The sequence below is a fragment of the Xyrauchen texanus genome, chromosome 32 (assembly GCF_025860055.1).
Source record: "Xyrauchen texanus isolate HMW12.3.18 chromosome 32, RBS_HiC_50CHRs, whole genome shotgun sequence".
Classification (NCBI taxonomy): Eukaryota; Metazoa; Chordata; class Actinopteri; order Cypriniformes; family Catostomidae; genus Xyrauchen; species Xyrauchen texanus.
Genome location: NC_068307.1, coordinates 9,567,029 through 9,589,912, shown reverse-complemented (window position 1 = coordinate 9,589,912; position 22,884 = coordinate 9,567,029). Strand labels below are relative to the sequence as shown.

The following is a 22,884-nucleotide window of genomic DNA, read 5'->3' as shown; positions in this document are numbered from 1 at the left end:
ATAAATAAATTACTCTTTAAAAACTGAAGGCTATCACTGCCACCATGTGGTAGCAAAAGGAGGAAGTATCCAGTGGGGTGAAATAAAAAACACCTTGAGATGTAAGATACTGCAATAGCTTATAATAATGCAGACTATTAGAATTTGTTCAAAAGAAGTCTAATATACACTCACTGAGCAAGTTATTAGGAACACTATACAAATACTCGGTAGGGCCTCCCTTTGCTCTCAAAACAGCCCCAATTCTTTAGGTCATGGATTTCACAAGATGTTGGAAACATTGCTTTGATATTCTGGTCAATGTTGACATTACTGCATTTCACAATTTCTGCAGATTTGTCAGCTGCACATTCATACTGTGAATCACCCACTTTACCACATCCCATAGGTGTTCTATTGGATTCAGATCCGGTGACTGGAAAGGCCACTGAAAAACAGTGTCATGTTCATGCATGGCCATAGCTAATGGGGTAAAGGTGGTAACGATTCTATGGGACCACAACAAATTTTAAACTATTTTTTTTATGAAAGGGGCCCAGACCTATATACTGCTGGCGGGACCAGAATTCCTTGCTACAGCCCTGTGGTCATGACACCAGTTTGAAATGACTTTTGCTTTGTGACATGGTGCATTATCATGCTGAAGTAGACATTAGAAGATGGGTAAATTGTGGCCATGAAGGAATGCACATAAGCAACAATACTCAAATAGGCTGTGGGATTCAAATGATGATTGATTAACAGGCCCAAAGTATGCAAAAAAACATTGCCCACACCATTACACCACCAGCACCAGACTAGGCTGCATTTTCCCCCGTCGATTATAGAGACTATTGGCGCCAAAGGTTTCTACAATCTACTTAGGCTTTCGATGATTTTGGAAAATTGCTGCCCTGGACTGTTGACACAAGGCTGTTTAGGTCCATGGATTCATGCTGTTGTTGCCAAATTCTGACCCTACCATATGTGTGCCTCAGCAGAAATCGAGATTCAAACCCGAATACTTTTTTCCAGTCTTCAACTGTCCAGTTTTGATAAGCCTGTGCCAGCTGCAGCCACAGCTTTCTGTTCTTGGTTGAAGTGGAACCAGACACGGTCTTCTGCTGTAGTAGCCCATAAAGGTTGTGCATTCAGAGATGCTTTTCTGCGCACTACAATTGAACAGTGTGGTTATCTGAGTAACAGTAGCCTTTCAGTCAGCTCGAAGCAGTCTGGCTATTCTACATTGTTTCAGTGTTATGTTAGTGGTCAATTTGTACTGCAAAAAGACGGCTCATTACTTGAGACAACTTGAGGTTGCAAGTCAAAAGGAAAAACAGCACATTTCTTTATTATCAGTTATTTATTTAAAAAACAACCAAAATAATTACTGCTCAGATAGAATCTAACACTAAATCTGGATTGGATAAAACAAAAACAGAAAAAAGAAAACTAACAAATAAACATCACATAATTGCACTGACTTAGGATGAATTTTAGATTCCATCATATGAGGCATAATGGCAGTGAAATAGCAGTGTTTGTACCACACAACATAGTGCAGTTAAATTTAGATGGACTACTAATACTGTACTCACATCCCCAATTTTGGTACATTACACAGTGTTGACTAAAAATAAGCATTATTTTAGCTAAACAGAAAACTGTACAAAGTATTTACTGCATGTGGAATATATATAAAAAAACTCCATCACCCTCTGGTGGCTGAGGACATTATTAAACAGAATTCACAACAGAAGCTAATCAAACCACCTTGAACTGGAAACCTAAAACAGGACAAAGAATAGAAGATAGTACGCCTAAAAACCCACATACGCTCACAAATTACTTTTAACAGAAGTGCTCCAGTAAATTTAAGTTAACAACACAGCCAAAATACAGATGACCTTTAAAAATATTTAATGTCTTTAAACAAAAAAAGCATGGCAGATGAAATCACTTTTTTTTTGGTTTCTCATAAATGTCATGTCACCTGGCAGCTCCACACAGAACATCTGAATATTAAGATCAAAGAATCCATTCACGCATGTTGCCTTATGTTTCATAAACTTCAATAAACAGGCACAAGTACATGTGGGGAAGGGGGAAACTGAAAAAAAAAGGCACAGATGGAGAAGCCAAGCACGGCTGAAGAAATCAAATAGCCCTCAATAACATATCAGATTTATTCAGGTACAGCAAGGGTTAAGAACAATAAAACAAATAGAACAAGAAACTGCCGCTTCTTAAGCAAAAAAGAGTTAGGAAGCAAGAACCATGGTTTCAACACACCAGACTACAACTAAGCTTTTCCACAAAGAACTGTTGCTCCTGTACTTTACCAAAATGTTTTAATACTTTGTGATCTGTAATACAACTGGTTCTTCTTACCATGCAACTGTTGACTGTTCATACCATCAGAATATCACTTCCGAAAATTAAAGATTATAAATAAATAAATATTCACGTACATCTGTTTTAAGCACCTTTTCCCAGTCCAACAGGTCAATAAAACAACAGTCTGAAGTGCTGCCTAGGGCTTTAGTCTTAAAGTGCCTGACATTTTGGAGGGGGAAAAACTAAATCATATTCCTTTTTTTTACACTATAAATTGGTCAAATACATTGAAAGGGCTTTTAGACACAAGCTATAACAGCCTGTCTGGACTGTACAAGGTACTAATGGCTAGCATTCGAATAGTGTTGATGCAAGCACATCTCTGAAAACAATGCCTTTCTTTTGGGTCTATTATGATTTTTTTTACCTTCATACCTTCCCATTTGTCAGGCAGTAGCATGTCATGTGGGCTAACTCTCTCCTTCACCTAACAGAAAGAGGATGGAAACAGATCACTTTTTCATAAGCCACTAACAAAACAACGGCGAACCAGCAATATGAGGTCAGTTTCTGTTTCACACAGATATAGGTTAAATTACATTCTGTACATAATGTGTACTTGTTTTATACTTGCTTTATACTATACAATAAAAATTGTTACAGATGCAGTGTACTATATTTTCATTTTAGCCCAGCAAGTATCCTTCAGTATGTACAGGGAGATTTGCGTGTGTGTAGTACATGCGATCCTTTAATTTGTTTCCCATTTTGGTCATGCTATGAAAGTCTTGATGACCTTCTGTATAACCTGGCCACAGCCCGGGCACGGTGCATGAAATTTGTGCAGTTTGCGGGCACAGGGGAAGCAGGTGATCAAGTGAGCCGTGCGGCCATGGATGATGTTGCCGTTTCGCGGCCGCACTCGACACAGCTTGCAGGGCTCCAGCATGGCCTCCGGTTGGCATTCCGTCTCCATGTCCAGTGTGTCCTGGCTGTCACCCTCTGAGCTCTCTTGAGAGTGTTGGTGAAGCTGGGAAGGACCCTTTCCTTTAGACAAGAAAGAGGACGAAGGGGGGATGTTTCGAGAGACATGGTGTGAAGGGAGGACGACTGGGTCAGACACAGTCCTGAGGCAATCAGGCATGTCGATTCCATCATCATCCTCCTTATCATCATATCTCTGAGGATGTGAACTGCAAGTGGGTATGTCAGGCACAGAGAGTCTGGTACAGTCCTTGTACCAGTCTTTTCGCAGAGCCCAGCAGCGCATGCAGTACCGTTGAAGCGGGGTGTTGAATTTACGGCACTCAGAACATTGCCATGCATCCTACCAGAAGAGGAGGGTGTTCATTTGGATAAGACGCAACATTCATTCAGACAAAATTAATGGGGTTAATCTCATCAATGTCAGCAATAAGCATTTAGCATGCTAGATGCACCCAAATCTAAAAGTGCTGTATTTAGGCATCAAGGAAAAACACTAGTATCAGAAAATGGATTGAGTTCCAGGTCTGAGAATGTTATCAGTAACACTGCTAACACTGTTCTACATTACAGAGAAATACTAAACCGTAATAATGAGCCTTTAAAATATAACTTTTACAAGCGCACGCACAAAGCGAGCTGCAGCAGTAAATGTGTCGGAAAAAACAGCTAGAGATTATCTGAAAATGTTTTTTTATTTATAGTGAGAAATGCACATTCGGGTTGAGCAAACAGACGATGATCTCTGGATCAATGATGGTCAAAGTGATCGCCAATAGCTGATGCCTTTGACAATGTCATGACAATATTTGGCTCATTTTCCCATTAATCTATAAAATTATTATTTTCATTATTAGACTATTATTATTATCAAATTAATATTACAAATAATTTGCCCGTAGACGCAAAGATACGCGTTTGAAGAAACACTCTTTATTATATTATTGACGCGCTGATATGGATATATATATTATTATTTTATCACTTTATTATTTATTTATTTGTTTTTTTGTTTAGTTTGGAGTGCAATTTGAATTTAGAAATGTATTTTAAGTTTTTCGTTTTTGAATAAATTATTTAATTTTCAATGCAAAATCAATAAAGCAAGAATATTCACTAATCCCTCAGCCCGAGGTTTCCGATGCAATTGGATATATATATTGTGAAGGAGGGAACAAATCTAATTTATTCACACACATTCTATATTTTCCTGGATAATGAAATACACAACGGGCTGTAACAATGGGGTGGTGCATGAACTGAAAATTAGAATGACAATGGACAAGCACATCTTTGAGGGCTAAAATGTGTTAAAGCACCACCTACATTTCAGATCGGCATTTTGTGACAAAGTGATCGAGGAAACATTATTTTGCTGCCATCTAGTGGAATAAAATTCGTCTTTTTGGAGGGAGCTGGAGTGAACAGAACCAGAATTGCATGCTTCCAAATTAGGACAACAAAAATGTTAAATGAAATGTAATTAAATTCACAAGTCCTTAAACCTATACAACATTATTTTTTAATAATTGGCATCTTTTTGATTCATGGGGGTTTCTGAACAAATCAGACCAATTTTTGGCAAGTCACAGTATGTGTAAATGGTGAGCTTTTAAACTTGTGAAAAATTGCACGCGGCAGCCCAAAAATAACCCAAATTTGAAGAGGATAAGTAGAGAGTAGAGGCTAGACCAGGGGTTTTCAAAGTCTTAAACAGTAAGCCGTAAGGTTTTATGCCATTTTTACTAATAACTGTGTGTTCTTTGCCGATCAAAAGAAATTGTAGATATAATGAATTTCTTTCAAAATCTACCTAAAATAATCCACCTCTAAAAAGGTGTTGATAATTGGATCTCATTTTCTATAAATAAGAAGTATTTTATATATAGCCTTTAGATTTAGATTTTTTTTTTAAACATTTTGAAAACACACAATGGTTGACCATTAGTAAAGAGCACCAAGAGTGACAATTCTCTACCTGTGTGGAGATCTCAGTATCAGTGTCATCACTCAAACACTGAGAGTCCTCATCCTGTTCTTCTTGCATCTAAGAGTTGGCAAGATCAAAAATGTATTGTTATATAACGAGCAGCTGGTTTCTATAATTTTATCATCTTCAAATAATACAGAGAAAGAAAAAAGAAAAAGTTACCTTTCTGTCCTCTTTACTGTCTTTCCCAGTCTCCTCTTCTTCATGTGGAGACTCTGCATCACTGCCCTGCTCCAACACAGCCTCCTTCATCTCCACGCTTACCTGCTCGCTCTCCGCCTCATTCAGGAACCACAGATCATCTGTGGTGTCAGACACGATAGCAGTGTCCTCGTCCTGTCCAGGAGAGAGCTGTTCCCTCAGTCTAGTTGTGTGACTGTTTCACTGCACTGACTTATAACTTCTGCGTTTTCCCATTTATCCAGTTTTTAAGATGGATAGGAAAGATTTTAAAAACCTTTGGGAAGTTTGAGGCCATATCAGTCCACCCAGGATTTTGTGCTCTTGTAATTGCAAAAATAAAAGCAAATTCAACCTCTCCCCACATTATTTGCAGTAGCTTTCAATACTGTATAATTGACCCTTTGCTAAGCCCCGGCTTAAAAGCGTTTCTGATAAATCCTATCTTAGCCTTGCCTTCTGCCATTTCTCTGACAAGCACTTGCTTTTTTCACAATGAGAGTCTACTGGAGTAATCTGTGTTTCAGTAGTAAAATTGTATTTAAAAAAAATTATCCCCAACATTTTCAAAACGTTGCTGCTGGGTCACCTGTAAGTGACACAAGGCATGCAGAGAGGATACATGCAGCATTTGTCTTTAAAAAAAAAAATTTTTTAATCTCTTACACTTGGCCCCGCATCGTGAAACAGAGATCAGATATCAATGTTGAACCCTTAGACCTTTGAAAAGGTGTATAATTTGTTCAAATTAATTACATTTATAGACGGTAAATTATATATTAAATGTAAGCAGTGACGTCACTACTGTGTGGTATTGCGTATTAACAGGTTAAAGCACCACGCGGCCACCGTCAGTAACCATAGCAACAGCTCCAGTACACACATATGCACAAGAGTTTTTCCTTTTAGGCTTACAAAATCTTACTAAAATCTCTTATATTATATATTTATACATTATATCTAATATTTTTGCCACATGTAAATAAAACATTTCACAGTTTTTAACTGTGGATTCTGAATTATATTAATCGTATAATCGCGTCATCCCTAATTCAATGCATACCCTTAAATATTTATAGTGTATCATATTAAAGCATTAGGGTTAATGTTCCATAAAAAAGATACCCTTTCAGAAAATTACAATTCTTACCTGCTCATCTGAAATGCCCGTCTGCCTTCTTCACCAAGAAAAACAACTGATTATTTCTATGGATGGCTTCAACATCTTATCTTTTAACATCACTTACTCATATGACTCATGTGATGTTTTTCATGTTTTCTAAATTCATATGAAAGGTTTGTGTGGGTAACAGACCTACGGACTGAAATTGCATGCTGTCAGCCACTGACTGTCTTGAAATGTATTCCTGCAGTGGGTGCTTGACCCTTCAAAACCGAATCCTCCATGTATCCGCATTTAAATTGAAGAACGCTTTATATCATTGAGACATTTTACACTGGACATTTATTTTAATAAAAACTGATAATTGCAAGGATTCTTACATTTGAATGAAAATCCACCTCAGTATTATCTATAAAAGCATTTTAAAAATTCATCATCCAGTAATAAACGACTGCGAGTTCATGCATCCTGGCCAGAACTGAGAGATGTAACAGGTACCACATGACTCCTCCGTCTAGTTGAGCAATACCAACTCGTTCAACGGAGGGGGACACTTCAGTTTTTTTTGTCAAGCCATGCAGTTGCAAGGTATCTCAAATGAAAATATTCTCAGCGTTGATAAAAATATATAAAACAAGAACAGATGCACGATTGGGGAGGGAAATCACCCCCTTCACAGCATCGGGGGTACATCTGCCCGCCGTCTCCCCCAATTCTACACCAATGGTTAGAATCCATATTTGGACAATCGCGTGTCCCACGTGTGGTAAACAGACCCAGATCGCACATGCATAGACTGCACACAAGAGAGCGCTCAATGAACATTTTATGAAGTGATGAAATAGGAAGAGGGTAGCAGCAAAATAACACAAAAATGCAGAAAACATAAACATTTTTAAGAAAATATATTTTTTTTAATTTTGGGCCGCAATAATCAAGAAAAAAGCGCAGCGAAATCCTGGTGGGACTGCTATATGATTCTTGTTCAGGGTGGCTTGCAATCTTACTTGATTGGTGTGGATATCTGTCGAACCATTGCTGCAGCGAGTGTAATTACTTCGCAGGTTACCCAGAAACCACCAGGGCAACCCAGAAAGGTCCCACTCTTCCAGAGTCACATCCAACTTTGGCCGCTTACAAACAGACCTGGATAATCCATCTGAGGAGTCTGCAAGGACAAATGAGTGTACATCTTTGAAAATACAATTTTATGTCATGATAGTCCTTACATTGCCCAAAGAGGGTGTGAGCATTATTTGACCTTCATCAGGATCGCGTGGCCTGCGCTGTGAGGAGCTCTGCGTTGCACTGGTGCTGGCACTACCAGCGTTGAGAGCCTGACCAGAGCTATTTGGCCCACTCGACACCTACATGGTAAGGGAAAAGCTAGATCAGAAAGCAGTAATGACATGTCAATCGGCAGAACAGCAGTTCCTTCACAGCAGGTGCCCTGGGGTGTGGCAACAAGAGGCCACACCCTCACAAATGGTGTGTGTGTGTGTGGGGGGGGGGTTCTAAAAGGGTTGCTTGAAATGTTACACAAATGATGTATATATTAGAAATTGCTAGAGCTGAAATAATTTTAAAAGTCATGTTGCTATTTTCAAGTAAGAATTGGCTATTTCATTAGGGAAAACAAACCAAAAGACATCTCAACAGCACAGTTAATGTGCATTATAGAGTAAAGACTTCCAATTCAATGACATTTAAATCTTTATGAAATTTGCATTGCTGACATAAATCATGAAAACATTTTAACTAGTGATGCACCGAAATGAAAATTCTGGGCTGAAAGCGAAACCGAAAATTCAGGATGCACTGGACAAAAACCAAAAAAGCCTTTTTTTTTTTTTTAATAGCTATTTACCTATATATATATATATATATATATATATATATAAATAATTGTATTAATATTATACTTTTTAATTAATTGGATGGATGGATAATGAATTTAATTAATCTGAATTGAAAAACTTCAAACCCATAAAATTGTCACACTTTTACTGAAAGTAACGCACCAAAATTGGACAGAAAATATATTAAAACAATATTTAATATATTATTCTTTATCATTCAAATTTAACAGATTTTTTTTTTTTTTTTTGCCAATTATCCAAATAATATAACGTTCAAGAAAACTATAATGATATGCAAAACAGCAGTCAAGTAATGAACTTAGTAGCTCTAGGCTACCATCTTGCAAATACACAAAGTTTAAATATGCTACACAATCATTTTAATGAAAAAAACAGGCAGAACACAGAAGGGTAGAGGGCCTCTATTCTGTTTATGTAAACGTATTTCCACTTTAATATAAAATTATTGCGCAAAAGCAACAGTGGAAAACAGCAGTAATTGAACTAAAACCAACCTAAAACTGTAAACGACAGATGTAGCCTCAAGTGAAGAACAAAGTTTTGCAGGGCTAAACAAATTTGAATGTAATTGTTAAACACATAGCATATTGGACTGCTTTCTTTTAAGTAAATGTGGCGGTTTCTCTTCAAGAACAAAAGTTGCTCAGCTTTCAGGAAGGAGAGATCATTCCCCTTCTCATAAAGAACATGAGATGTTGCACTGAATAGTCTCTCTGTGCTGGTGCTTGGGGCAGATAAATACCTGCGTGCAGTCCGTGCAAGCAATGGAAACTGATTTTTGTTCATGTACCAGTAGTTAAGAGGATTTTCGCGTTCGAGTGATATGAGCGTGAAGCGATTGTCTGTGTTCCACAACTGCTTTCTGGTCCTTGAATAACGTATAATGTGCAAGGAAGGGCACCCGGTGGTGCTCTCCAAGGGCAAGATGGTGCCCCCCTAGGGAGTTGGTGCCCTACACGTACTGCGTAGTATGCGTATAGGGAGCGGCGGTACTCCTTTGAAATATTTCCGCACCGCTGACATCAGCCTTTGCTTGGTAGCAACGTGATTATGGCTAGATCGATCGGGAGTGAAACCTGAGCACTGAGGGGTCGGGGAGGCATGCATTTTCGGCTCATATTTATGGCCTTTTTTCTCTTTCGGGCAAAACAAAAAATGCCATTTTCGGTTGCCAAAATTTCGGTGCATCCCTAATTTTAACTTAAAGATCTGTTCAAAGAACACCCCCACGCCTTAAGGTGTAGCAACTTCAAATCACAAATGCATAATGATAGCAAGCACCTCATCCCTGCATCTCTCAACTCTACCTGACTTAATTCTGCCATCTCACAACCATAAATCACATGTCAAAGGTGTTAAATGTGAATGGGATAGGACAAGTGAACTGAGAAGGAATCTGCCGTCCTTCCGCGGGAGGCAACGACGCAGAGAAGGAAACTCTGAGCGACAAACAGAGACAGGTACTCTGTCCCCCAGCAGCCAGGCCCATGCTGGTGGCTTCTCCAGAAAGACCACCAGGCCATGCTGGCCGTGGGGAAGTACAGAGACGGTGCCACTCTGTACAGATACGGCTGATCGAGACAGCTGCTCCTCTCCTCCTCGTGGCAAACAAACATCACGTCTCAAAGATTGATTATTCTGAAATGTTTAATACAAAAATCCATTGTAGCCTGAGCAACTTACAACAGAAAAAAATATAAAATTACAGTGCTGTGAAAAAGTATTTGCCCCTTCCTGATTTCTTCTATTTTTCATACTAAATAGTTTCAAAAATTCAAAAGAGATGTAAGGCAACCGTAGTAAACACAAAATATAGTTTTCAAATATACGTTCAATGGCAACAAATTTTGCTGTTTCGTAAAGAAATTGGTACTTTACTTCACCAAATGGCATTCAACTGATCACAAGTCAGGACATTTCTGATATAAAAAAAACAGCATGATCACTATCTGATTTATTATTATTTTTTTTTATCAAATCTAGACAGGCCCCATTTCCAGCAGCCATCACTCCAATCCTTATCCTTGAATAAACACACTCAATTGCAAATTTGGTACTAACAAAAAAAAAAAATAATCACTTGGCATTATATCAAACACAGTTGAAAGTACGTTAAATGAAGCTTGACCTTGTCTTTTGTGTTTGTTTTTGAGTTGCCACATTATGCAATAGACTGGCATGTCTTAAGGTCAATATTAGGACAAAAATGGCAAAAGGAAACAGCTTTCTCTAGAAACTCATTAGTTAATCATTGTTTTGAGGAATGAAGGCTATACAATTCTTAAAATTACCAAAAAAACTGAAGATTTCATACAAAGGTGTACACTAGTCTTCAAAGACAAAGGACAACTGGCTCTAACAAGGACAAAATGAGACGTGGAAGGCCCAGATACAACTAAACAAGAGGATACGTAAATCAGAGTCTCTAGTTTGAGAAATAGACGCCTCACGTGTCCTCAGCTAACAGCTTCATTGAATTCTACCTGCTCAACACCAGTTTCAACAATAAAGACTTAGGGGTGCAGGCCTTATGGGAAGAAATGCAAAGAAAAAGTCACTTTTGAAACAGAAAAACAAAAAGAAAATGTTAGAATGGGCAAAAAAACCAAAACCAGACATTGGACAACAGATAATTGGAAAATAGTGTTATGGATCTCAACCCCATTGAGCTTTTATGGGATCAGCAAGGCTGTAAGGTGAGTGAGAAGTGCCCCTCAAGACAGCCACATCTATGGCAAGTGCTACAGGAAACATGGGGTGAAATGTCACCCGATTATCTGGACAAACTGACAGCTAGAATGCCAAGGAGGCAAAGCGGTCATTGCTGCACATGGAGGATTTTTTGAGGAGAACTCTTTGAAGTAGCTGGTTTTTAATTGTAATAGTCATTTTTCATGTTACTAATGTCCTGACTATACATTGTGATCAGTTGAATGCCACTTCGGTGAATAAAAGTACCAATTTCTTTCCATAAGAAAATCTGTACATTATTCCAAACTTTTTACATAATCCAATTGTTCAGATGAGCAATCAATCAAATTAATCAAAATTCAGACAAGCCTGAATGTTCTTCGGGGTTAGAGGTGGTTTTTGCCTCACCACTCTTCCATGGATGCCATTTTTTATTAGTGTCTTTCTGATATTGATATCATGAACAGTGACCCTTATTGATGCAAGAGAGGCCTGCAGTTCCTAGGATGTTGTCATTAGCTTTTTTTGTGACTTTCTGGGCCACTTCTGGGAAGGTTCACTACTGTGCCAAGTTTTCTCCATTTGGAGATAATGACTCTCACAGTGGTTCTTTGGATTCCCAGAGCCTTTGAAATAGATTTGTAACCCTTCCCAGACTGACGTATTTCAATCACCTTTTTCCTAATAATTTCTGCAATTTCTTTCGACCTTGGCATACTGTGCTACTGGTTGAGACCTTTTAGCCAACTGCATGCTAGTGAAAAAGTTCTATTTAGGTGTTGATTTGATTTAAAGGGGACCTATTATGCAAAATTCACTTATACATGGTGTTTGTACATAAATGCGAGTCGGCAGTGTGTGTATACAACCACCCTACAATGTTAAAAGTCCACCCACTCATCGTTCTTATATTTCTATTAATCAAAAACAGCTAGTCAAAATGAATGGTTTTCGTTTCTGCTATAAACTGATGTCACGTTAGAGCAGGCCTCGCCCATGACTGGTGACGGACTCCACCCTATTATCATAGACCCTCCCCTGAGTGATCTACACACATTCCATAGTCCAAGCAAATACAGCGAGAAGAATAATGTCTTAGCATCATAAGCGTCATAAGTGTTCTGTTGTTGGTTGTAAAAGTGAACATAAGAGTCTTCATCAACTCCCGGCATCAGAGCCACAGAAGACGTAGTGGACAAGTTCAGTTTTTGAAGGAAATGTGCCCCAAAATATACAAAAATGTATGTTTGAGCATACATTTATAAGCTTTATATTCTGAAAATGTAAGTGTCGCACTTTATATTTTGTGAATCATTCCAAATGTGCTTGTTAGCTGATTCCATGGCTAATGCAGCTAAACTTACCATCGTCATAGATTTGGGGATTTATTAACTAACGGGGGCAAATATTATTTCACTCAGGCCCAGTTGGTATTGGATAACTTTTTTGCTTCAATTACTAACTTTATAATTTAAAATTTTTTATTTTGTGTTTACATAGATTGCCTTTGTTTTATGTTAAGATTTAGTTTGAATTTGTGAAACAATTTAGTATAAGATACATAAAAACAGAAGAAAACAGAATGGGGCAAATACTTTTTCACAGCACTGTAAGTGAAAGTTTGGAAGGACAATCAAGGACATCAAGTAGCTGCTTCACAGATGGATCAGAGCATTAATAAAAAGGCTGAAAGGGTAAAAAGCTGTCACAAGTGTAAAAGTTGCTGTGAGTACAGTTGTTTGGAATAAAGCAGCATCTTAAATGTGTAGTGCACCCAAAAATAAAAATTCTCTTATCATTTACTCACTCTCATGCCATTACAGAGATGTATGACTTTCATTCTTCTGCTGAACACAAACTGAACTTTTAAGATAAAAAATGTTCGTTTTTGTTTAGCAGGAGAATAGCATGAGAGTGAGTAAATGATGAATGAAATTAATACGGTGGGAGTCTTATTTAAAAAAATAAATAAAAAAACAACAGGAAAATATTCTCACATTGATGCAACATTTTAGGACTTTTGTCAGCCTTCTAAAAGAAAGCACAAAAATAAACGAATAAGTAAATTAGATCTAGGATATCATCTGATTTGATTCTGATAGGATTCCTCTGATTGTCAGTTCAATTGTTTGCCATGAAGAGGAGTAACAGACACTGTTTCTCCTATGCACCATGCTGGAATTTTACCTGACCAGGATCTTCACTTGGAGACTCATTAGAATCCTTGCCGACTGAAAGATTCTTTGCTCCATCTGCATTTCAAATGAGACATAGTAACAAAACAAAACAAAAAACTGCCCTTTAATCCCTTAGCACACATCAGTCACACTTCAGCCAAACTAAATGGTGGAAAATTTAACAGAAGTGTGCACTTTGTCTATTTTTTTTTATTCATTTAAAGCTGAAATATGTCAATTTGTTTACAAATTTGTTTACATATTTGCATAAACAACTTTAAGTAATTTATAAGTGAATTTTTTCAAAAACTGTAAACAATGTGTCTATGTTGCGCTATAAAAAAATAATGTGTTTGTTTTGAGAGACCCAGTTAGACCCCCCCCCAACAACGTTACTCAACTATTGGCGCAAGTTGGGGGCTGGACTATCTGACTGTTTGAATAACTGGTGGCTCAGTGGGTAGCACTGTCGCCTCACAGCAAGAAGGTCCCCGGTCCAAGTCCTGGCTTACCCAGGGCCTTTTTGTGTGGAGTTGGCATGTTCTCCCCATGCTGCGTGGGTTTCCTCCGGGTGCTCCGGTTTCCCCCACAGTCCAAAAACATGCAGGTCAAGTGAATTGGAAACTATAAATTGCCCATAGGTGAGAGCGAGTGTGTGAATGTGTATGTTTGTGTTAGCCCTGTGATGGACTGGCCACCTGTCCAGAGTGTTTCCCTGACTTTGTCCCAAGACAGCTGGGATAAGCTCCAGCACTACCCGCGACCCTACAAATGACAAACGGTTACAGAAGATGGATGGATGTTTATTTTTGCAAATCCGTTTGGTGGCGCTAGTGTCGCAGAAATTACATACTTCAGCTTTAACCTTTTTTCTCTTAGGTTCCTGTATGATGATTTTTGATTATACTAGCCTAATAGCACAATCAGAGAGTTAGGGGAAAAACATATTTGTTGAACATACATACTATAGCACACACATCACATTCCAACATACACACTTCAAAATGAAACGGAGCTAATCGAAAAGAGAGAAAAAAAATAAAGTGTAAAAAGACAGTGTGACAAGAGACCATTTTTAACCAAAGATCATTCTGAAATGCATCTCTTAAGGATCACACACAACAACAAGATGGATAGACTTACCCGGACTATTCAATGTAAACAAATTCCTCTTCAACATCTCATACACAGGGCTATGAAACAAAGCAGAAGAGAAAAACATAAATATCTGAAACAGTTTGATGTCTCTTAGTAACAAAATATACTTCCTGCTGAGCGAAGGAGCATGAGTAAAGTTGATTTATTATTGAATTATTGCAGGTGTGAGTTATGTGTTGGCATTTCCTGTGAGTTTTAAAAGAGTTTGAGAAATATAGAATCTGTGGGATCCTATTTTTTGCAAGTTAGACAAAAAGCATTGAACATCACATATATAAATTCCAGAATCTAACAATAGAGCACAACAGTCAGGTTCCGGAATTAAACATCCCATTCATTTCTCCCATAGACTAATTGATTTTTAACAATAACTTGAACTTTTAAAGATAGACCTACCATGTGCTCCGAGACCCATGGTATATGCTTCTGTTGAACCATCAATCAGCATTATTTCAGCTTCAATGTTTAAAAAAACAAGTTTAAGAGTGGAATTCCTGGTAATCAACTACACTACCCGTGGTACAGCGATTTATTTTCTAATAAATCAGAGGAATAATCATTTCATACAAACCATGTCAAAGTATACTACATTTATTAAAAACATGAAATAAAAACTATTTAAAATGTTTCTTCACAGTTTTTACTAAATTATTAAATTGTTTTCATTGATATGCATATTCATATTTTATATTCAATGATACATGGTAGCTTATTAAACATTTTATTTGAATGAATAAGGTGGAGCATTCATTTTGATACGGAAAGTGTTGAGTGTCTTTCACAGTGTTCCGCATCTGGTGAAACGCTTTCATCATATTATTCAGAATTGAATAAAAACTTGTAGCAGTTACTAGGGATGCTCCGATCAGGATTTTTACAGCCAATCACGATCTTATTGTCACCCGATCGGCCGATACCTATTCTGATTTTTTCACCTTTTATCAAGATCTCGGTCTTAACTGGCAATACGTTAGCTTTCTGCACACTGTTAATTGAATTTTCCTCTTTCCAGTAATATCACTTTGCTGACAAAAACAAAATAAGTTTAAAAGGCTTATTAAAAAAATCTTATTTTCATTTTATTTTTGCATTATATTTAATATATTGTCTTCATATTTTATAAAGAATAATTATATTTATAAAATCCCTGCCTTTTCATTTAGTTGGATGATTGTATTAATAGTTTTTCACCTGTTGCTGCTTGAACTTTAATGAGGGGAACACGCACTCCCTAATGTGGACAAGAGAAGGAAAGTGGAGAAAGAGCACATGTTTCTGGACTCTACACGTGCCACTACTGTTAATAACGTTTAATCGAGAGATATTTACTAAAGATGTTTAAATAACACCACATCATGTAACTCACATTATTACAGGAGATGCCTACGCCCTGCAGAGAAGCTGCCGTCATGAACGATAAGGACCGTTTCATAGCTCATGCTGATTTCCCTTTGCCTTGTCACATTAACAGTATAGTACACAATTTTCATTGTCTTACAATACTATATCAGTATTCCTCATACTCCGTGATGCCAAGACCGTGTTGCTCAAGTACTGAAGGAGCCGCATGTCTTTCACAACATGAGCGATCATTTTATGCAATAGGACAAATTACCGATCACCAATTGAGTCATAGGACATGAATATCAGCCTATACCGATCGATCAGAGCATCTCTAGCAGTTACTAATGTTTGTAAATGTGAATGCTTAAACCTGCCATACTTTTATTTTACAAAGAATGTGAACTGCTCTAAAAGTGCTAAACACATGAGCCCATGAGTCCCGCATGTACACAGAACAGTGCGCACACAGTCATGTTTATCCGTCTTTCGTCATAGCCTTTTGCGGTTTAATAATCACATATGACCATAAAAGACATTTGATGTTATGTTGATTAATTGTGCAGCCCTGAAGGATTGTGAAATTAGTCAATTGATCCTCTTTATGAAACTAAATGGCAAAATGAAAAGCATATTCAAATCATTGCTATATACAGTTGAAGTCAGAAGTTTACATACACTTAGGTTGAAGTCATTAATACAAATTTTTAACAATTCGTTAACAAAGTTTTGGCAATTCGTTTAGGACATCTACTTTGTGCATGAGTAATGTTTACAATGTTTTAATTGACTAGATCGTAATTCCAGTGGGTCAGAAGTTTATATTCACTAAGTTTACAGTGCCTTTAGGCAGCTTGGAAAATTCCAGAAAATGATGTCAAGCCTTTAAGCAATTAGCTTATGATAGGCTAATTGGAGTAAATTGGACGTGTACCTGTGGATGTATTTTAAGTAGAGCAGTCGTTTAACAAATTAATAACGTGCTATTAATTTTACTAAAAAAATAACGCGTTAAAAAAATGTATGCATTTAATCGCCATGCTTTCTTGAGAGATTCAAGCTTGTAGTACCACCTGTATACTCCAGAGGGCAGTAAGTGAAATTTCATCTGTGTGAGCAACGCACAGTTTATTACAGTGAACAAAACATGAACAACTCTTCAGCGGACACACAACATAAACGTGCGAACCAAGGGATCTCAAGATGTGTTTAAAAATCGAGTATTAAACTATATTTAACTTGACACAGTGACCTAAACATTTTACTTTTATGACTCAACGCACCCGAGACGCGACACAAGCATGTCTGACGCAGGTCGTATAGTCTTTACCTCACAAATATTTAATTACCAACAAGGTTAAGGAGGTGTCCTTTAAACTATTACACCATTTTACCCATTCAATATCTGTTTAAGAAACATGCTCCCTGAAATAGATCCACTTTGCTCCTTCAATAATGCTGTAGATTAATCGCCCCTCACATTTTTTCAGAATGTGCCCATGCAGTATTATTTGAGAAAGTTGTTTGTTTGTTTGTACGTACCTCTATTTTAACTAGTTTTTCCTTTTCTTTATAAAGATGTTTTATTTGGTTTTCACAGCTTTGATAACTTAAGTTAATATTTTCTAATTAATCTGTTTATTTTTCTTGCCAAATTTGTTTTATACATAAGTGTAAATGTATAAAAAATTGCCCCTATTTGCACTTTTTTGTAGAGACTTAAAATATTATTTAAATACTCTTGTACCTCCAACAACTCCAAAGCATTGAAAACCATTGCACTATGTAATGAATATAATGTCTTGGCATTATTGTAAAATATATCTGTAGTATTGTGAACTATGTATACCCCTCGCTTGTTTCTAAAAACTAATTTAAAAAAAAAAAATGCGACGCAGGTGTACATTGACGGGTCCTTAAACAAGCCCTCATAATAAATCTCCAACTGATTGACAAATTCACTTGTGAAATGGATGTATGCCAATGATTGACTTATGATCAATAATATGGTAGTAAACAATACATTGTATTCTAAAGCCACTTTTTGAATGGTCTTATCAATGATTAACTCTTCTGCTACAAGAATGTAATGCTTAATGATAAATGTTAATTATCTGAATATTTTTTTTATTTTATATATATATATATATATATATATATAATTTTTTATATTTAAAGATAACTATGTATAATTATTTCATCATTATATATTTAATCATTGTTATATGAGGGGCTTTCTCAGCAAATATTTGTATGTGCGATTAATCGGGACACCATGTAATTAATTCGATCACAAATTTTAATCGATTGACAGCCCTAATTTTAAGGCATACCTTCATACTAGGTGCCCCTTTGACATCATGGAGAAAATCCAAAGAAATCAGCCACGAAAAAATAAATTGTGGTTCATCCCTGGGAGCAATTTCCAAATGCCTGAAGGTACCTCATTCATCTGTAGAAACAATAGTACGCAAGTATAAACAACAAAGGACCACGAAGCCATCATACCGCTCAGGAAGGAGAAGCATTCGGTCTCCTAGAAATGAACGTGGTTTGGTGCACAAGACCATCTTTATGTGTGGAGGAAAAATAGTGAGGCTAGCAAGCAGAAAAACACCATCCCAACCGTGAAGTATGGGGGTGGCAGCATCATGTAGTGGGGGTGCTTCGCTGCAGGAAGGACTGGTGCACTTCACAAAATAGATGGCAACATGAGGAAGGAAAATTATGCGGATATATCGAAGCAACATCTCAGATATCAGACATGAAGATAAAGCTCAGTCGCAAATCGTTCTTCCAAATGGACAATGACCCCAAGAATAACTCCAAAGTTGTGGCAAAATGGCTTAAGGAAAACAATGTCAAGGTATTGGAGTGGCCATCACAAAGCCCTGACCTCAATCCGATAGAAAATTTGTGGGCAGAACTGAAAAAGCGTGTGCAAGCAAGGAGGCCTACAAACCTGAATCAGTTACACCAGCTCTGTCTGGAGGAATGGGCCAAAATTCCAGCAAGTTATTGTGAGAAGCTTGTCGAAGGTTACCTAAAATGTTTGACCCAAGTTAAACTATTTAAATGCTACCAAATACTAATGAAGTGTATGTAAACTTCTTACCCACTGGGAATGTGATGAAAAAAATTAAACTAAAATAAATCACTCTCTCCACTATTATCCTGACATTTCACATTCTTAAAATAAAGCAGTGATCCTAACTGACCTAAGACAAGCAATGTTTTCTACAATTAAATGTCAGGACTTGTGCAAAACAGGGTTTAAATGTATTTGGCTAAGGTGTATGTAATCTTCGGACTTCAACTGTATACGATATTGCAGAATTTTATATCGCCAGCAAAATCATTGCATTATATTGTTAATATTTGAAATATTGCCCAGCCCCAAGTAAAAGATCCACCAATCAGAGAACTGCGACCAAATAAGCCAGTGAAAAAAGCCTGGAAGTGACCGCCCACTTTCATGGAACACTCTGATTGACACGTTAGAGTTGGTCTTCCTTCACCCTCAAACTACTTATTAATTAGTTAAATACCTGAATATTTTGCAAAACATAAAATATGTTTCTATACTTGTAATCAACAAACTAAAATAAATAAGTGTAATATTTTTCCATCATTTCAATTATCCAATTAAGTTATTCACAATGCTTCATGGGATTGTTGTTTCGTGCCCTCATGAAAGATGGTACGTCTTGTACCTTTGTCTTTTTATCTGATTTTCAAATACTATTTTCCTTCAAATCAAACTTTGTAATGTTGTGATAATGTTTGAAGTGTTGTGACCTTTAGAGCTGGTTGGTTAGGTTCATGGTTTAGAACTCTTATTAAGTATTTTTTGACAATTCAGTAGGAATTTTTGGGGAAAATACTTCCAGAACAAATACGGTTGGGTGGACAATGTTACACATAGGCCAATTCTCTTCAGCTCTCATAGGCCAATTCTCAATTCTCATGGAAATGAAGTAGATACAATTTGTTTACAGCAATTAAACAATACTTGTTTTGTTTTTATAAAATGGTAAAAAATAAATAAAAAAAATTATACACAACAGTAGCAGACACTTTGAACTATCAGAACACAACATTTTGGTGGTGGAGGGGGTGCATATTAAATGTAATAGCTTACTAAAGTCACACAATAGTCACCTCAAAGCAAAATGTGCTTAGAAATTCAAGATTTTAACAATCCAAACATTTAAAAAAATATGCAATTAAATGTCAATAGATTGACAGCCCTAATTATAATGTATAGGCAACTTATAACAGTCATTGGCCATTCTGCTCTCTAAATATCAGCATTAGCCATATCGATGGACCACTAAAAAGAATAAGAGACATCTTTCTATTTTGTCTACCTATTTAACATCCTTTTGATGGCTATGAGCTCACCTGGGGTTCTTAACAGAAAAGCTCCCTACTTCCAACAGCTCTCCAAGTGGGTCATCTTGACAGTGGACGATGTGCTGCCTCTGTTTGTCATACAGCTGCTTCATCATAATATACTGACCTAGGTAGTGCATGACCTAAAAAAATACAGCCAGCATTATATGCATCTTATCAAGCTGTTCAACCTCTTATCTATTGTAAGTGTTGATTTGCATAGGTTCTTGAACACATTCCCTAACCTCTTTCAGGGTAAACACCTCCTCCTGTGCACCTGCTACTCTTAGTATCTGCAGGAGCGGAGCCTTGGGATGGACCTGCAGAAACAAATAGGCCATATGTTTAATGATTACATAACATGATAGGAGTTAAACAGATTAAAATGAAATGTAAATTAGCATATGGTTCACCTGACTCCCCTCCCCTGGTAGAGCCCTACATGTTGAGCTTGACCCCATTAGTTGAGATGATGATGACAGTGAGGTCATGTTTACTCAAGAACTGTAAAGAAAAACATTTACATTCAGAACAACGTGGCCATTCAAACCCTAATGAGCTGCCTCCCTCCAGACAAATTTTTTTGGGCATCAGAGGCGCTTTCTGAACCTGTAATCAAGCAATGAAAATAAATAGAGACACTGCCAATGACACTAACATACCGTTCACTCTTACCCAGCACCATATAACTAAGGTGAAAAGAAAACACATACTAATGCATTTACATGAGGGGTTTTGTTAAGCATCAATTGTGGCCCTTAGCTGATGGCACAACAGCAGATATTTATATACTATTTCATACACATAGAGCAATTTGGAAACTAAAATAACTTAACTTACAATTATCCCTACACTGACAGGTGGATACTATACTAATTTTGGATGGTTGGTTGAACATTTTTGATACTTCGTGACTGATTGGAGCATGCTAGGCTAACGCGCGCGAGCAGTTAGTGCGCGACAATAACAAGAACAAATGGTTAAAATATAAATTAAACCTCGCAAGACCGAGATGGTCTCGTGTACTCACATTTACCGTCTATCAGTGAACGATTACATGGTTCCCAGCTTTTTAAACAAATCGTTTTTGGACAAAAAATGGGAGAGGTTTGAATTTTTTGAGGAACAGTTGAAGTCAGCTAAAGCTGACGTAGAACATGTCGTCATCAGGGTTGCCACATCTCGCACCAGTTCATTCGGCTGTGAAGGTATTTCTTTAATGAACACAGAGAACGTCGCATGCCATGCAACTCTCGCGAGACTTAAGGGATAGACTTTAGGCTTGTTTGAGATGCGCCTTGCCTCGCCTGAAATGTAGGTGAGAGTAGGCGGCTGCAGTGAGGGGAGGAGTGAAAAAAGTGCAGGCAAGCCGGACACTTCCTGAATCTCGCTGTGTTGTGGACTGCAAACGTCAGCAATGGAAGAGATCGCGTTCGCGTTCTTTATCGCAGACGAAGTGGATGCAATTGAAATACCCTATGGCAAGCCCTTTTAACATTTAAAAGCAAAGTTTGACTATCCGGAATTAACATTGTAGATATCAACAACGTCTTTCTGACTAGTCGTAATTACATTTTGGATAGTTGGAATTGTCATTCAAGATATCTGTAACGTAACTGTGACCAGTCGAATCTACAGATAGAGATATCTGTAATTACATTTTGACTAGGCAGAATGAAAGTTACAGATATCTCAAATTTTAGATATCTCTAATCAAAATTCATTTCAAGATATCTATAAATTGATAATAGATATCTACAATTAAATTATGACTATCCCTAACTCCAGTTTGAGATATCTACAACGTTATTTTGACTAGTCATAATTCCAGTTACAGATATCTACAACATAATTTCGCCTAGTCAAAACTTAATTTAAGATATCTGAAAAGGAACATGTAGATATCTTGAATTGAGGTGAATTAAAGATATCTTGAACTGGAGTTTATGACTAGTCAGAATCAAATTGTAGATATCACAAAATGGAATTACAGATATCTACAACTCAGTTGCAGATATCCATAATTCACATAGTGGATATCTGCAACTGAATTGTAGATATCTGTAATGATAAACCCCATACAAATGAATGGCAAAAGTGACGTCATTTGTCCTAGGAAGAATGTCTTTGTGGATATCTGAAATGACAATTATGGATAGGAAGAATGTAGTTTCGGATATCTGAAATGTTCTTTTTGACTAGGCAAAACTGAATTACAGATATCTGCAACACATATCCAATCTAGCTTTTAAATGTTAAAATACCACTGTTTTTACACGAAGATGGTTACGATGAGGAGAATCACCGAAAGTGAACAGTGCTCATTACTTAAAATGCCTTACCTTGTTTCTGTTCTGCATTTCTCACTTGTTGCATTATATATGCTGCATATTTTTTTATCTGTAAAAAGGAATTTAAATCAATAAAATAAAATTAATTCCATCATCAAGCATCCAAATTTTTTATTTTATTTTTCCTCACCATTCTTTATTGTCTCAGCAATTTCTTTGCTTACTGTTAATGTTATTGCTCCCTGGGAGTCTGATAGTGTTAATAACATATTCTCCATCTTGCTACAATTGTTAACTTTGTGGGTGCCTCTTATAATCAAAGCCATAATGAGAAATGTTGAGCATACAGATGCTGTTT

General features: G+C 37.0%; 1 protein-coding gene across 5 annotated transcripts; it reads right to left on the bottom strand.

Annotated features, from left to right (window-relative positions):
* Positions 1-1,348: 1,348 nt before the first annotated feature.
* mdm4 (MDM4 regulator of p53) lies at positions 1,349-21,422 on the bottom strand. Of its 5 annotated transcripts, none has more exons than XM_052100941.1 (11): positions 21,266-21,422; positions 20,649-20,739; positions 20,481-20,555; positions 20,245-20,378; positions 14,485-14,534; positions 13,352-13,416; positions 7,855-7,960; positions 7,601-7,761; positions 5,453-5,641; positions 5,279-5,347; positions 1,349-3,643 (listed from the first exon to the last, which is right to left on the bottom strand). In XM_052100941.1, the coding sequence occupies exons 2-11, from the start codon at positions 20,724-20,726 to the stop codon at positions 3,089-3,091; spliced, it is 1,482 nt and encodes a 493-aa protein (XP_051956901.1). In that variant the 5' UTR covers positions 20,727-20,739; positions 21,266-21,422; the 3' UTR covers positions 1,349-3,088. The 5 variants fall into 5 exon arrangements, 4 of the variants coding, with proteins under 4 accessions (XP_051956901.1, XP_051956903.1, XP_051956902.1 ...); XM_052100943.1 differs by having other exon boundaries at positions 5,453-5,626; XM_052100942.1 differs by lacking the exon at positions 21,266-21,422 and adding an exon at positions 21,076-21,110.
* Between the last annotated feature and the right edge of the window lie 1,462 nt (positions 21,423-22,884).